The sequence below is a fragment of the Pteropus medius genome, unplaced genomic scaffold (genome assembly GCF_902729225.1).
Source record: "Pteropus medius unplaced genomic scaffold, Ma_sr-lr_union100, whole genome shotgun sequence".
Taxonomy (NCBI): Eukaryota; Metazoa; Chordata; class Mammalia; order Chiroptera; family Pteropodidae; genus Pteropus; species Pteropus medius.
The window spans coordinates 15,609,776-15,625,897 of NW_024349803.1; the positions used below are offsets into that span (position 1 = coordinate 15,609,776).

The 16,122-nt window shown below is 39.1% G+C and overlaps 1 protein-coding gene and 2 pseudogenes across 15 annotated transcripts in view; 2 read left to right on the forward strand and 1 right to left on the reverse strand.

The window, feature by feature from the left end:
• Positions 1–16,122, reverse strand: part of ULK4 (unc-51 like kinase 4) — a 378,927-nt gene that overhangs the window by 256,591 nt on the left and 106,214 nt on the right. For all 15 annotated transcript variants that reach the window (XR_005647494.1, XR_005647495.1, XM_039837390.1 and 12 more), the window contains 3 exons: positions 6,154–6,287; positions 4,636–4,757; positions 4,431–4,487 (listed from right to left, as the gene is read on the reverse strand). Coding sequence is in view for 13 of the 15 variants with exons in the window: in XM_039837390.1 (XP_039693324.1) it covers positions 4,431–4,487; positions 4,636–4,757; positions 6,154–6,287 (313 nt within the window). In the remaining 2 variants the exon portion in view is untranslated. The remainder of the gene's footprint in view (positions 1–4,430; positions 4,488–4,635; positions 4,758–6,153; positions 6,288–16,122) is intronic.
• On the forward strand, positions 10,967–11,082 carry LOC120582618 (uncharacterized; annotated as a pseudogene).
• Positions 13,933–14,048, forward strand: LOC120582647 (uncharacterized; annotated as a pseudogene).

Below are 16,122 nucleotides of genomic sequence, written 5' to 3' on the forward strand. Positions count from 1 at the left end.
ACCAACCATTTCCAGTAATATGCCACATTCTCACTCTCTTGGAAGTTCCTGAGAATGGCAGCTACCCAGGTGAAACAGTCTCCAGAGAAAGTGGATCGGGTGAGAGTGAGGACAGAGTAAGAGGCATGGGAGGTTCCAGGACAGAAGGGAACGTATGAACGGTCATGTAGGTAAGTGTGAAGGTACATAAATTAGGAAAATGAACTAGATATACCAGTCTGCAGAGAAGGCTCACTTGAGATGAACAGTCATGAATGTAAAGTGAGACCAGTTATTTTCATTGTGTATTTCTCTAGCCATATTTAGTCACTCGTGTAGAGGTGGACAATGGGGGAAGAGACGAAAAAGGGAGTTAGAGGTGGATACAAGGTAGTGATGGAGGCTGGACCGAGAACGCCAAGCTGAGTAAAGAAAAAAGAGAAGTTGTGGGGCCATGAGTGGAAAGTGCTAAGAACAGAGGCTGCTGGAGACGGGGAGCAGCGGAAGTGGGTTGAAATTAGAGGTGGGGGCCAGACACTGTGATGCTGGAAATACATTCAAGGTGTGGGCAGCTGTGGGAGAGAAAGACGAGCTCGTGGGGAGAGGGGTGCGTGAGGAGCTGAGAGGCTGTGTTGTTAGCGCCCTCCACGGGGATGCCCGATTCTCCAACAGTAACGGGAGCAGCACCGGGAAACTGACAGTGAGCCCAGTGCTGAGACCCAGGAAGGAGGGGCAAAGATCCAGGAATCTGTAGATGACCACAGACAGCGGGTGACAGGCTGTCTACGATGGCGCGAGCTTCAAAGCTGGGAAATGTAGCAGAGGAGTAGAAAGGATGGACAGCCGCCCCACAGCGGGGCTCACTGGGTGGGGTAGAAAATGTCTCCATCTAGAGGGAAAAACGGAAAGCTGTTCCGGGAGGCCAGACCATCCTACTGAATATTATCCAGCACTACTTCGAAGAAGCTAAAAATAAGCTACTATATAGCGCGTTGGGTGAATGAAGTCATGATGAAGAAAAGGAAAAACAAAACAAAAAAACAAAAAAACACAGGAACATTTATATGGTAATGTATCATATTTTAACAAATACAAAAGTTTATTCTTCTTTACTACAACTGAAGTCAAAAATCTATCCACAAAGTAATATTCACTTAAAACAAAAATCTACAGAGGGCAGGAAGTATGTCTTTTCATTTAATAACTATCTCAAGGCCCAGGATAAGTAAAGATTCGTGAATGATGGCGATATAATTATATTCTTGTATGAAAAGCTATCGGAATAATTGTACCATTTCTTTTCTCTTTGATTTGAAAATTTGAATTGTAACACCTTTTTGCAGAAAACTATAACCACCACTACACAACCATCACAGCTTTATAAGCTAATGTGGCCAGAACTTAAGAACGAACACAACAAAGTTCTCTTCCTCAGCTCATTAATCAAGAGCGTTTTACAAAAAGACACAAGAAGCACAGTGAACATTAGGTTAATACACATCATGACTTCCCGAACATATTTCCTCAATGTCATTACTTGCTGTTTCCCAGCCCAATTTAATGAGGGCCCAAAAGAACTATGGTATTCACCACAGAATTTCCCCATCGCACTTGCATAGATGCTTTCCTGCTAAAAGTTTTTTTTTTTTTTAAACTGGAGAGAGAGACAGGTATGATGATACACTGCTTCTGCCAATAAGAAGTGAAAACAGCAATTATCGGCTGTGTAGTCCCTCTTCCACTTGAAGACTTTAAAAGCTTAATAATGGTTTACGTGTACCCTGCTTAATCACGTCCAAACACTAGCCTCTTTAAAATATAAAAAGATCAAAATTTCACTTTACTTGAGAAAAAAAAAATGTTTACGAAAAGTTAATTCCTATATTTGCGCCTCCATTTATAAAAAATATCCTGAATTTTTCCATCCCCAAAATAACAGATTTCTATAGTTCAAACAGGCAAACTATGCCCCAGTGCCAGGATGAAAACTGAAGGCAAAGGGGAGCATGATTCCAGTGCCCCCTCCAGCCGGCTCCTTGAGGCCCCTTCTAATGAGTGGAGAGCACCCCAACCTTGGCTGCGGCCTCCATACCCAGCCGAGGCAGCTCCCGGAGAGCGGCTTCAGCCGAAGCCCAAGCAGTTCTTGGCAGCAGCTGGCCACTACTGGATACGGCTACTAAGGGTGGACCAAGCTTGAATACATCAAGTTAAAGCATATTTTTAAAATATAAAAGAACAACAGACCTACCATAGTACAGTGGCTACTCTACCAGATACATCTTGACAAATACTGAAGATGGTATTTGTCTCCAGACTGATCATAAAGCTTTCAAAACACAGTGCCGGGTGTACACACTCACGAACGGGCTGCTCCCTCACGCCACCCGGATGGAGATGCACTGTACTCTGGGCAGCTTCGCAAAGCCGTTCTGTAGACTCACTGGTCTACAGAACATCTATAGCTGTGCCGCCAAAAACAAACAAACAAAAAAAACTCTCAAACCAGTTTACGAAGCCTCAGTTTAAACGAAATTAAAAGGAATTATTTTAAAGCGTAAAACTCAAGAGGCTATAATAAGCTCACTTGTACTGTGAGTGTTTAAGGGATTGTAGGATATTGGAAGGGTTAGCTGATTGTTCCTCATGGCATCAGTGGCGCACTGTGACTTCAATCATTTTTTGGCACCTTCTGGAGAGATTATGAACCAACTCATAGAAGCAACAGCCAACACTCGACAGTTTGTAATAATGTACACGAGAACTGTGTGGATAACTAAATCCAAGTCCTTCATTTAGTCAACGTTTCTCTCCTTTCAGTGGCATTTTATCAGTGCCATCAACACTGAAAACAAAGATGAACACACTGCTATGGCCAACTAACAGATGTGACGAGAAAAATAACAAAAGAATTCTGGGACTGGCTATAATTCAAACTAGGAAAATAGCCTGAAGAGAGCTAAAAGACCTTTTCCATTTTACCTGCCTAAACTCCACCTACTTAAGTGACATTATAAGGGGAAAAAACTGATAAAGATTTTCCAATATCAGAATGACCTCTGAACCGGGCAAGTTACTGTCCACTCCATCAAAAGGCCTATACTGAGAAGGGCGCGAAGAGCGTCCCCGGCCCCCGCAGAGCACTCTCACTCCCGGGGGGAGGTGAGAAGGCCCCTCTCTTCAGGGTCCTCCTCTCGTTTCTCAGCATAGCCTTATGTGGCACAGAAGCGTTCTCCCGGAAACATGTATGTGTAACTCCTAAAAGTCCATCAGGACTTTTGCGTTGAAAACACTTGGCGGCTGCTTGAAAACCTAATGAGAACTCAGTTAATAACAATAAAAGTACAAACACAGCACAGTCATACCTATCCCAAACATACATTGTACCAAACCACTGCAAAATATCGGTGGGCCACAAGGGCAAAATCACTATTTTCAGCTATCGATATATAGTACAGTAGAATTATAAATATAGAATTGTCGTCATGCTAAAACGATACCCATATTGTACTTAAAATCGGATTTAAAAGCAAATTAAAGAAGGTAGTAAACAGAATTCTACTAATTTGCCAACTCATGTGTATACAACCAAAATGATGCACTTTGTAGAATCTGGGATTCAAGGCACTAGGATGATAAAGATTTGAAGCTAAAAGTCACTGACTTGCACTCGACATTTGTACTTAAAAACTTCAGACGTCGCCCCTATGATGAACCTTCTAGAAAATTATATTCTCACTTGTGGATGACGATCATTTTTTTGTAATCCAAGCTAACAATAAAATTGAGATGTTTACTTCATTTTAACTACATACCACCCTGGCATTTTGAAAATCTCAGTTCAGTGTTTATTATTAATATCAAAACAAGACTAGAGATGCTGCGTGACGAATGTCTTAGCTTTGTCTTTGAATAGCTCCCCATTTCAGCGATGATGTATACTGTGCGTACCAGGCAAGGGGAAAAGATAACATAGTTCAGGAGCCACAATCTGAACAAAAAGACTATTTTCTGCAAGCAATTTTTCATTGCCACCTATTTCATAAAGAAAAAGTTAAATTGAGCCTAACGTAGAGAAACTGCACATAATCGGACAATGTAAGCCAAAGTGAATAATGATAATATACTCTTAGCATTCTGTTTTCACCATTTTTGTTATTTTCGATTTTTTTTTACAATGTTTAATACCAAAATCTATGAAAGTGTTTTCTATGGACTTATTTACCCTACTTGGGGCTGTCTCTGAACAAAATACATTATCGGGAGAGAATGCATTTTTCTCAAAATGTCAAATTGTATTACAATCAACAGATAAAAATATAAAAAGGTCACTTCCCTAGAGACAAATAAATACCACAAGGATTTAAAAATTACCTTATTCTGACACCCAATCCCACAAACAGTACAGACAGCCACATTTTTATTAGAAACATGAAAAATTCAGTATTACTCACAAGAATACTTCCGTAACTGAAAAGAAACTCTTCTGTTACAACTTGAGGACGAAACACCTGCGTGATGAGAGTTTCTATAGATTAGATCTTGGAAGGCATATGCAAGAAAGAAAAAGACATGGAAATGTTTGGTCTGGGTTGGTGTTTCTCAGCTCCAGTTTACAAAACAGGGAGTCGCAATTATTTTTCTCTTATAAGAGTGTACCTGAGAAGTTACAAGGTGAAGCACTATGGGCATCAGGGGGAGACACATCTTCAGCTGCTTCGCTTGAACGGTAGATGGGTGTTTACGACCAGACACGTTAGCCAAGGCGTTGAGAATGTCACCTGCAAAGCACATCGCGGAGCGTGCACAGAGGTTAAAAACCACAGAGACTTAGGGACCACTGGTCACTGTGAGAACGCTGATGGGATTGCTAACGTACTGGATCGCCAAATAAAAGTAGGTAGAAGCCATGCTATTTTACTCACAAATATTGAGATTATAACAAAATGTTATGTCCTCTGGGGACAGAGTGCATAGAAACCTGATCTCTCATCTAGAAATTTAAAACAGAATTTATAAATAATATGGCGAGGTGGTGGTTTTGAAAATGATTTTTCTTCCTTTTTTTTTTTCCCCCAAATTTCAAACATAAGCACCTATTACTTTGGTAAACAGGAAAAAAGTATTAAAAGTGATAAGTGAATAGATTATAGATCACAATTTTTAAATAATGGAAGAGATGGAAATAAAAATAGATCAGTTCATAAAACTTCTCATTGGATGGTCAGTTCAACAATAAATAAAACTAGTGTCGTGGACATTTGATTCTTATCGTCATATCTAGGATGAGTCCAGTAACATGAAACTCAACTACCAACTGACCAGATTGAGGCCTCAAGTGGAAGATTAAAGAAAGGTTGAGATCCAAAATAAATTTTGAAATGCTCTATTTTCAAGGGTTGACAAGCAAAATCATCTCTCAAAAGTATCAGTAAGGAGCAAAACGGTACTGTCCATCAGCCATGAAGGCATTTTCATTGCTCTGATTTAATATTCTGAATTTTGGAGCACATTTAACATTTTAAACATTTCTGGTTTATAGCTACATCTGCTGGAAAAGCATGGAATGGGATTTAAACTAAATGTACACTTTCCTTAGATTATTTTAACTTCTGCAAACAACAATGAAATGGGGGATTAGGTGCATGCAATAAATATCTTTTGCAAATCATTATTAGATATTTTCACTTAAAATTTTTCAAACCAAAGAAATTTTCAAACTTTGAACTTTAATATCGTCTTTAATATTAAATGTTAATGCCTATGCATTTTCAAATTATTTTAATAATAAATAAAGGTGTGGCTCTAATTGGAAGGAAAACATTTTTTCTTCAGAATTAGGCAGAGAGAAATCTGAAGAAAAGTTATCCAAAATAATGGCATAAGTCCAATTTTAAACAATTAAAATGCTTTTATTTATTTTTCAAAATCACCAGTTTACCGCAGATGACAATGCAACGTAATCTTTAGCCTGTACATTGCCTTAATCATGTCAGTGATACAAAATAATTAGGGGAAAAAGATAGGGCACATTTAAATCCTGTAACTACACATTCAAGAAAAAGTGTCACTGCACTCGCCTGCAATAACAGGCCAGCAAGAATAAAAAGTGACGCCTAAAAGCCAAGTCACAGAAAGGCAAGCAGCAAAGGGCTTGAGGACAAGACTCCAATTTACCCAGGATCCGCGGCAGCTCCTGCACAATGTGACGGATGAGGAGGTCCAGGCATTTGGACAGGTACTCATTGCCGCTCTGCTGCTCCTTGCCTGGAGTGGTCTTTCTGCTGTCTCTCTCGATGTACATCACCAGTCTACACACGGGGAAGTGCAACAGATTACTTCTCATGATAAAAGAGTTGATAGCAACTGTCCAAAAACGCAATCAAGGCAAGCGTTTCCAGGGGGGCACAGTCCCAATCGCGTTGACATTTAGATTTGTAGCAACTTGTCAGGCACAGTCCGTGTCTGCCTTAGAAAAATCTGAACATTTATGCAAAAAGAAAATAAGACAACTGATGCCTCTACAGTGTGCCCTGTTTGGCCCATGAAAAGAAACCACATTCTCCACATGATGCGTGAAAGGCAAACAAAGGCCTCTGGACACAAGAGGGTTCTTGGTGTTTCAAAGATTCAAAGTAGAACCACAAGTTGTCTGGACTTTTGTTGTTAGTATTCAACTCGCTTTGAACCACAGACAAGTCACATGAATTCCGGTTCTTTCAGTAAACTGTACACATAAACGCGAAGAAAAAGTTTCACTCTAACGCTGGGTGATAGAGCAGACACTATCTGAACATCCAGATTTCACACATCCTTTTTTTGTCCAGTAGTTTCATAATATCTGCCTTTTAAAATTATTTACTCTTCAAACCACTGGCATTCATTTGACATCAATCTCTGAACCAAATATCTCCAACTCAGAAATAGAGATCATACTGGACCATCACTCTAGATACTTAGGGTGTTGTTCATAAGTTTTAAACCAATCTTTCATCCCCTTTGCTGGACCCACCAGTCATCTCTCTAAGTTCCCATACCCCTTAACTCTCTAAAGAGCAATGCATCCACTGATTTCATCAGGCAAAGGCCTCTTTACAGCATCCTCCCTTGCTGGACCTCCCTGCCATCATCCACCTCTCCAGCTCTGTTGTAATCATTCACCCAGCCAACTTCTAGTCTCCGAAAGAAATTCCAAGTAACTCCCACTGTAAACTGCAAAGAAGTGTTTTTGTACATAATACATACACGTAAAATATACTGAAATCTTAACACTTAGATTTACATGGCTCTCTTAGATTTATTCATGTTTCTGCTTTTCTGCTTACTATTCTTTAGAGTCCTATCTGTGAACACATAGGGATAAAACCAAATAAAAGGTTTAAGTTCAACATAAGCCAGTTAGCATCCTCTGTTTTAGTTTCGGATTACAGCCCTAGCCACACTCTAACAAATGTGACATTGGTCAAAATGCAGAGAACATAAAGATGAATCAGCAGAAATCAATACTGTTCAAAGAATTTGGAGCACAAAACTTCTTAATAGTGAGTAAACCACAGAAATGGGACACCACCATCTCATGATAAGTGAAATCCCAAAACTTCGGCTAGATAAGATGTGATCAAATGGCTGGGACCATCCTGATATACCAGCCTGGAGCCCCCAAGAATCTGCAGCACAGCACACCATGGCTGTGGCCTGCAGCTTCCCAGAGAACAGCAGGGTCTCCGAGAACCTCTTGATTAGCTGGCACCTGTTCCACCAGCCCCATCTAAGGAGCAGGACCAGGAAATACCAGGGACATGAAAACCCATCTTCCTTGTCTGCTTCCGAAGACGGGTTACCTGACATCCCCCTGCCTCCTCTCGTCACCTGCAGAACAGCTGTTCCAAAGTTAAGAGATTGTGGCATTTAACCACATCTCCTCTCAGACAAGTATTTCAAACTCCCCTCAACCACACCTGCTCTTGTTTCTACTCCTGTATTCATTCTACTGTGACACTTAACTTCCTAGGAACCTCTACTAAATCTACGAGTTTCTCCCAATCCATCTTCCCTACCGTTTCTTTCGCTTACTCCCTGATTCATTCAGATCCCACCATCTACCCACCTATCCAGCGTTGGCGTGCTTTCTCTCCTCCCCAGTTCCGGTCCCTCAAACTCAATACCACCCCCGGCAACAAGGGATTGCCTCTCTGCCGACATGGCTCTTCTCTCCCCTCCTCGCTGGTGAACTCCTATCCGTATTTCATAATTCACTGACTTTTAAATGAAATCTCTCCGTGATACTATCTCACAGCATAGAATACATTAAGGCCCTCATCCAACTGCAATTTTATAATATATTTTTGATTATCTGATGTTTGTCATCCCAATAAATTTAAAAATACACACGGGCAAGGGCTATATCTGATTTTGCTCACCACATCTTTCCACTTCTGGGCCCAGTTCCTGACATGAAATAAGTTCTTATTAATATTAGCTGAATAGATACATATTGCTGTTGAAACTGCCATAAGACCTTACCTAGTTCTCTACACCAATTTCTTCATCCTTATTTTTCCCAAGGCCTTTTAACTCTACTGTTTGATGTAGTTGACGTTTATACTGCTGGATTACATAAGTAGTGTCAAAAAAAAAACAGACTAACAAAAAAAAAAACAAAAAAAAACTTCTGCTTAGAAAAATATACCATAAACAAAATCAACAAACAAACAAATTGGGATGGGGGGAATGTATGTATTTGGTACATCGACAGATGAATGGGTAACGAAGATATGGCATTTACATATAATGGAATATTATTTAGTCATAAAAAAGCAAGAAATCCTGCTATTTGTGACAATGAAGATAGCACTTAGGAGTCTCATCCAAAGTGAAACAAGCAGAGAAAAGTAAAAACTGCATGGTATCACTTGTATGTGGAATCTTAAAAAATAAAATAAATTTAAAAAAAAGGTCAAACTCATAGAAACTGAGAGTAGAAAAGTGGTTGCCAGGTGCCAGAGGTGGGGGCAAGTGGGTGTAACTGAATAAGGGCTGGGGGGCTAATGTCTAACATGGTGACTACAGTTGATAACATTGTATTATCTGATTGAAATTTGTTAAGAACGTAAATGTTCTAAAACACACAAAAAAGGATAAGTATGTGAGGTGATAGACGTGTTAATTAAACAGATGGGCAGAATCCTTTCACATGTATATGTATATCAAAGCACCACGATGTGCACTTCAAATATCTTGCAATTTTAGATGTCAATTATACTTCAATACGATTAAATTTCTTGAGAGAGAAATAAATTGAGGAAAACATTTCCAATTCCTATCACGAAAGGCTAATATTACATACGTATACACACACACATATATGCTTCTGAGATATCAATTAGAAAATGACTAATAAACCAAGAGAAAAAATGAGCAAAAGGTAGGAAAAGGTGGTATCCAGAGAAAAATATATAAATAGCCCAAGCAAAAGATGCTCCGCTTTGCCCATGAGAAAAATATATATTAAATTTTTTTACCCCTCAGAGGGTCAAAATTCAAAAATTTTGACAGCAAACACTGTCGTCAAGATCCTGAGGATACTAACTCTCACGTACGTTGCTTGTGGGAATGTAACTTGGTACAAAATTTCATGGAGTCAGTCAGTAGTAGTATCTTCAAAATTAAAAATCTAGTAAGTACTCCTCTGGGAAGAAAGTATTCTGTAGATATCCTTATACACGAGATGACATGTATTCATATTTTTCTGCTTATAACAGTAAAAATTTGAGGAAGGAAAGCTTCCAGCAAAGGAGTACTGGTTAAATAAAATGTGGCTCATCATACAATACAGCCATCAAAAAAAATGAGGACGCTCTACATATCACACGGAAAGAACTACAAGATACGCTGTTAAGTAAAACGAGCAAAGTTCAAGAGTATGCTTTTTGTGTAACAAGAAGCATATAATCCACATGGTGTTTACTCAGATTAAAAAAAAAAAAAGAACTCTGAAAGGATACATAAGCAACAAATGTTGATGCTTAATTTTGCATGATGGTGATCTGGGGCTATGAAGCACAACCTGGGGTACTTTTTGCATTTTGAATTTTTGGTTTTTGAACCATGAGTATGAGTTATTTATTCAAATTTAAATATAAATGTTTTTCAAACATGAATATCATTGTCCTACAGAGCCAATTTAAAAAAAAAAAAATTAGGTGATGTAATGCTCAATTACAAAAATGATAAATGCTGAGTGCGGGCAAAAAGACTACCCCTCTCTGTAAGATCTGTAGAGCTATGCCTGCTCTCAGCGCCAAGCGTCAGGCTGACTCGAAAAAAGAAGTAAACCAACGAGAGAGTGCCCCAGCAGCACCCCGAAACTTCATTAAGGTCTGTGGCCCACTACGATGTCTAATTTTTTTTCTCCTTTCCTTCAGCAGGGTCAATCTTTTAACTTGACAATATTAAGACAGAGCTATCAGCCAAATCTGTACATAAGTCTCAGCTCTAGCACTTTCTAATACTGTGATACTGAACAAACTTCTTAAATTCTTAAAAGCTTCAGGGCTTTAGATAAAATGAGATGATAATGCCTATCTTCTAGGACTAATGAGGATTAAATGAAATAATAGCCTGGGCCATGACACAAGGTAAACACTCAAGAACTGGTAGTTGTTATTATTAATAATTGTTATCATTAACTATTAAAATTAATTAATTATTACCACCACCAAACTCAAGATACTGCTTTCTTGAGTGCATGGATCTTAAAAAGAAAATTCTCAGAGAAGGCCACCTCTGCTTCCCATCCTACTCTCTGGCTCACAAACAAATCACCATGGTCAAAAATCCTGCCTCCAGCTTCCCCTGCATGTTGCAACACTGCCTCAGGTGATTAAAATGAGTGGGTGTGTTGGACATAGTTCCATAGTATAGCGGTTGGCACATCTGCTTTACATACAGAAGGTCCTGGGTTCGCGCCCCAGTAAAGCCACAGTCCACGGTCTACAGCCATGCCACTCTGAACAAGGCCAATGTCTGATCTCGGAAGCTAAGCAGGGTCGGGCCTGGTTAGTACTTGGATGGGAGACCACTTAGGAAAACCAGGTGCTGTAGGCATAAATAATAAAAAAAAAAAAAAAAAATGAGTGCGAGTGTGACAGCTTTCCTTAGATGATACAGAAATATATGTCACTAAAACTTTTCTACTTCTCTTAAGAAAAATGTAAACATTAAGGAAATTACCAGGCCAGTTTTGTTTTCAGTGAACATGCAGAATGTACCACCATTTATCCCACCCATTCTAAGAGACAGTAGGGCTGGTCTCGGTTCTATTTCTTACAAATGCTGCTGCCATGAACACTGGTGTACCCGCCTCCTGGTACAGAGGTCCAAGAGTTTGCCGGGGTACAAATACACGTAAAAATAGAACCACAAGAGTTCCGCTTCATGACACTGCCCATTGTTTGCCAAAATGGTTATCCCAACTTACTCCATCTAGCAGTGTACAAGTTCCCTCTGAGTTACAACCTCATCAATACCTAGTAGTTAATCAGATTTAATTTTTACCTACCTAGATTTGTGGTCTTAATTTGAATGTTCATAATTATTAATACGGTAAGCATATTTTGATATTTCTTTGCTTTCCATATGTCTTTTGTCAAATATCTATCTGTACAGGCCTTTTGTTCATTTTCCCACTGGGTTGTTCATCTTGTTACTGATTTATTGGCATTATTCAAAGGGTCTAGACCTTTCCTCTTCCTCTTTTTCCTGCTTTCTCTTTCTTTTCCTTTTTGTCTTTCACATTGACATCGCCAATCTACTGGAAACTGATTTATCATATGGACTGAGGAAGGAATCTAATTCCATTGTTTTTGCAAGTGAATAACGACTTCCCTGGTACTATTTATTGAAAAGGTACTTCTAAAACTAACGGTTAAGAAAGAGGGGTAAAATAACTTATATTTGGCAAAATTTGATTAAAAAGCAGTTTGATCCCTAGATTACCTCCTCCGTCCAATCAATCCGGGTGACTGCCACTAGACTTGTACTCAGGCAAGAGTTTGGAGATTTATTCTTTAGAAAAAGTAAAACAAGAAGTTTCTAGACTAGGAGAAAGCAGGCCAAGTCAAAGCGAGGACTACCGAACAAGACAGGGACACTAACTGAACTGCCACACAACAAATACTGGCACTTCCAGTCCCCTTCCCCAGTGGGCCCCCAGGAGTCTGGCAGCCAGGTCTCTCTGCCCTCCTGGCTGATGGCTGAAATGCTCTTCATGCTTGTTGGTGAAATTGACCCAAGAGAAACATCCTAGAGATACTGATGCTAAAGTTCACAGAAAAACAGGTCCATACAAATGACCTCGCCGTGAAGTTCAAAATCAACAAACTCACCCATGCACTAAGAACTTCTAACACAAGCTGTCATTCCTTCAACTCTTGATCATGACTTGACCAAACATTACCAGCTATCTGGGAGTAGGGCTTCTTTGCTTGCCATGACATTTGCTGATATTCATCTATATTTTTTCATTGCTGTGTAGTATTCCACAGCAGTGTTGTGACTATACCACCATTGACTCATTTTATTGTTGATGGACATTGGAGTTGTTTCAATTTATGAACAGTGCTAAGTATTTCTTATGCTGGATGCATGTAAACATCTCTGTTGGATATATACTTGGAAATGAAACTGCTGGATCACAAGACATGCCTAGATTTAGTTTAATAGATACTGCTGATTATCAGTTTTCCAAAGTGATTATTAAGTCAACTTACACTCTAACAGGCAAGTATAAGAATTCCAGTTGCTCTACATCCTTGCCAAAATACTGCATTATCAGGCTTATCAGTTATAGCCATTCTGGTGGATACCCGATGGTATCTCATTGCAATCAAACTGAATTTTCCTGATGACTAATTAAGGTTATGCATCTTTTCGGGTATTAAATGGCCATATGGAGATAACCACTTTTGTAAAATGGCTGTTCAAGCCCTGTGTTCATTTTTCTATTGGGTTATCCGCCCTTCAGTTCTTTACATATTTAAGGGCCCACTGTCAATTATGTGTGTGACAAATACCTTCCCCTATTCTGTGGCTTGTTTTACTACTCTCTTAAGGATGCCTTTTGATGAAAAGAAGTTCCTAATTTTAAGGTAATCCAATTTATCAATACTTTCCTTTATGGTAGTGCTTTTGTGTCCTGTTAAAAAGTCTTGATCTATTCCAGAATCATGATGATATTTGCATTTGTTATATACTGGAGGCTTGTTTTATATTTTTACATTAAAATGTGCAATCTATCTAAATTGACTTGTCTGTGCACTGTAACTTAGAGGTAAAGTTTTATTTTTTTTTCTTATATTACCATCTGAAATGATCCAGCATCATTTATTGTAAAAACTCTTTTCCCCTATGTCTCTCCTGCTTGTCTCATCCTCTTGTTATAATGATCTCAAATGCCTCTGGTATATTAATTCTCTATTCAGCCGTGTCTAATCAGCTGTTCACCCTATGTACTGAGTTCTTCCAGTTATTGTACTATTAAGTTTTAGAATGCCCATTTTGTTTTTCTACTTCTGTCCTGAAAATTTCCACCTTTCAAGTTCCTTGAATATGTTAATCATAGTCATTTTAAGCTCTATATCTGACAACTCCATTGTTTGTATCCTCTGTGGATAATGTTTTCTTGTTTGTCTTTTATCATATCATCTGATCTTCTCATAGGCCTGATTATTTCCTACTGAGTGTTAAGACTCTATATGAAAACTGGAAGGATAGCTTAAGGCCTACAATTAAACTTCTCCAGACAGGATTTACATTTGCTTCTGGAAGGCCTGGATCACCTCAATCCAATCAGAGAATAAGATGATTCAGGATGTGGTTCCCTAGTGTAGCAGTTAGCACTTCTGCTTTATATGCAGAAGGTCCTGGGTTCACGCCCCCGTGGAGCCACAGTCCATGGTCTACGGCTATACCACCATGAACAAGCCCAATGTCTGATCTCAGAACCTAAGCAAGGTTGGGCCTGGTTAGTACTTAGATGGGAGACCACCTAGGAAGACCAGGTGCTGTTGGCATAAATTAACAATAATAAAAAAAGAAAAAAAAAAAAGATGATTCAAAAGTGGGCCTCTTTCCCTGTTCAGGAAATCTTCCATTTAAAAAACAGGTATCCCAGAAGCAGAAGATAGAGAAAAAGGAAATGTTTGTCTTTCAGAAATCAAGGAATCCAAAAGAAATCCTGACAAAATTTACAGAGTAAAAAAACCAAATTCACACTTGACTATAAGGAGTCAACTTTTCTCCAAAATTTAAATTATCTGTGACAAAATTTAATAATATGCTGCTTAATTACTATAGTTTGAAATATCTTTAAGGTAAAAACTACTCAAATAGTTCAAACACTAGTACATGCTGTTAACACATACGAAAATATCTATTACCTCTGCTGGGAGAAGTAAAAGACTGATGGGACCCATAACAATATAAAACTAACTCTAGAATAATACTCCATTTCTTCCTTCTGGGATGCTCTCCCAACGCCTTCCCATTACAGGATGTGTTTACACAAGCTATAGAATAAATTCACTTTACTGACAAGGGAACATTAGTTACTAAAAGAATTCACATTCTAAGGAGAAAATAAAATGTGAAAACATTTGAGCATAGTGTCCATAAACACTTTACAATTGCTCTACAACAAAACTACCCATATTTCTTAGTGTTCTACAAGGGTATCGAGTTAAAAAGACTAACAATCTGAAGAGTAATCCGAGTAAACTAAACCATAAATAAAATCTAGTCCTTTTTTCCCCTGTTACCTTTAATAGAATTATTTCTCCCCAGAACATGTCTGTTTTGCAATCTAAGGCCCCACCCACATTTGCCTTCGTTTATCTCTACGATTCATTCCCATTAATCTGACCACAATTTTCTTACTCCCATCCCCATCGGAATCCTTATGCTCATTCTACACGCCTCTCACTTTATGCTACCCTCATCTGCCTTCCAGCAGCCCTCCTGCAGCACCTCGATGCTTCTGTCGCCAAATTGCCACGTCCGCTCTATCTCCGGTACCTACATCAGTGCAGCCCCTATAGTAAAATGAGCTTGATGAGAACAAGGATGATGACATCCATTTATTCATGCAATAAATATTTACAGCGTCTACTATGTGCTAAGCATGTTTCTAGTTGATGGACACAGTTCATGGAGTGCAAATTCAAGTGGGAAGAAATAGACAATTAACAAATAAATAACTAGGAAATAGTTAAGGTGGTGATAAGTCTTACAGTGGAAATTAAAAAGACAGTGAGTCATTTGTCAGGGAAGGCTCTCTAACAGGGTATCATGTGAGCAGAGATCAGGAATAAAGAAGCAAGCAATGGCAATGCGAGGGCCAAACATTCCAGGCAGCCAGGAAGGTACATGCAACATCCCAAAGGCAAGTCCATGCACAGGGCGGGGCTCCTGTGTGGCCAGAGCACAGTGAGAGAAAAGATCAAACAGCAAACTGGACTCCAGATCTTGTAAGACTTTGTAGGCCACGGTAAGAACCTTATTTTACTCTCAATAAGGAGTGGCAGGATCTAATTTGTGAATAAAATTGGCACTCCGGAGACTGTGAAAAGGATAAACTATAGAAACAGGAGATCAGTTAAGAGGCAACTGTAATAGTTCAAGTGAGAAATCATGGTGGCAGTATGGAAGAGGTGTGAACTGATGAGAGTCTGGGTATCTTCTGAAGGTATAAATAATTATATTGCTATTGATTGGACATGAAAGGAAGAGAGAAAGCAAGAATAACTCCATGCAACTAACCAACTAGAAGAACAGAGCAGTCACTGACTGATATGGGTGAAGAATGGTAGGATAGTAGTATGGAGTAGAAAAATCATTAGCAGACATGGAAGGGCATATCATGTTGGCAGCTGTTTTGCAGGTCTGAGTTCAGGGAAAGGTCTGGACTGGTGGCATTAATCTGAAAGTGATCCTTGGGTCGATGGTATTTAAGGTCATTAAACTAAATGAGATCACCTGAGGAATGCAAGTCTCAGGACTGAGTCATGGAACCACTACTACAGAGGCCAGAATATGAAAAAGGACCAGCAAAGGAAACTGGCAAAGAGTGACTGGTGAAGAATGAAGAAA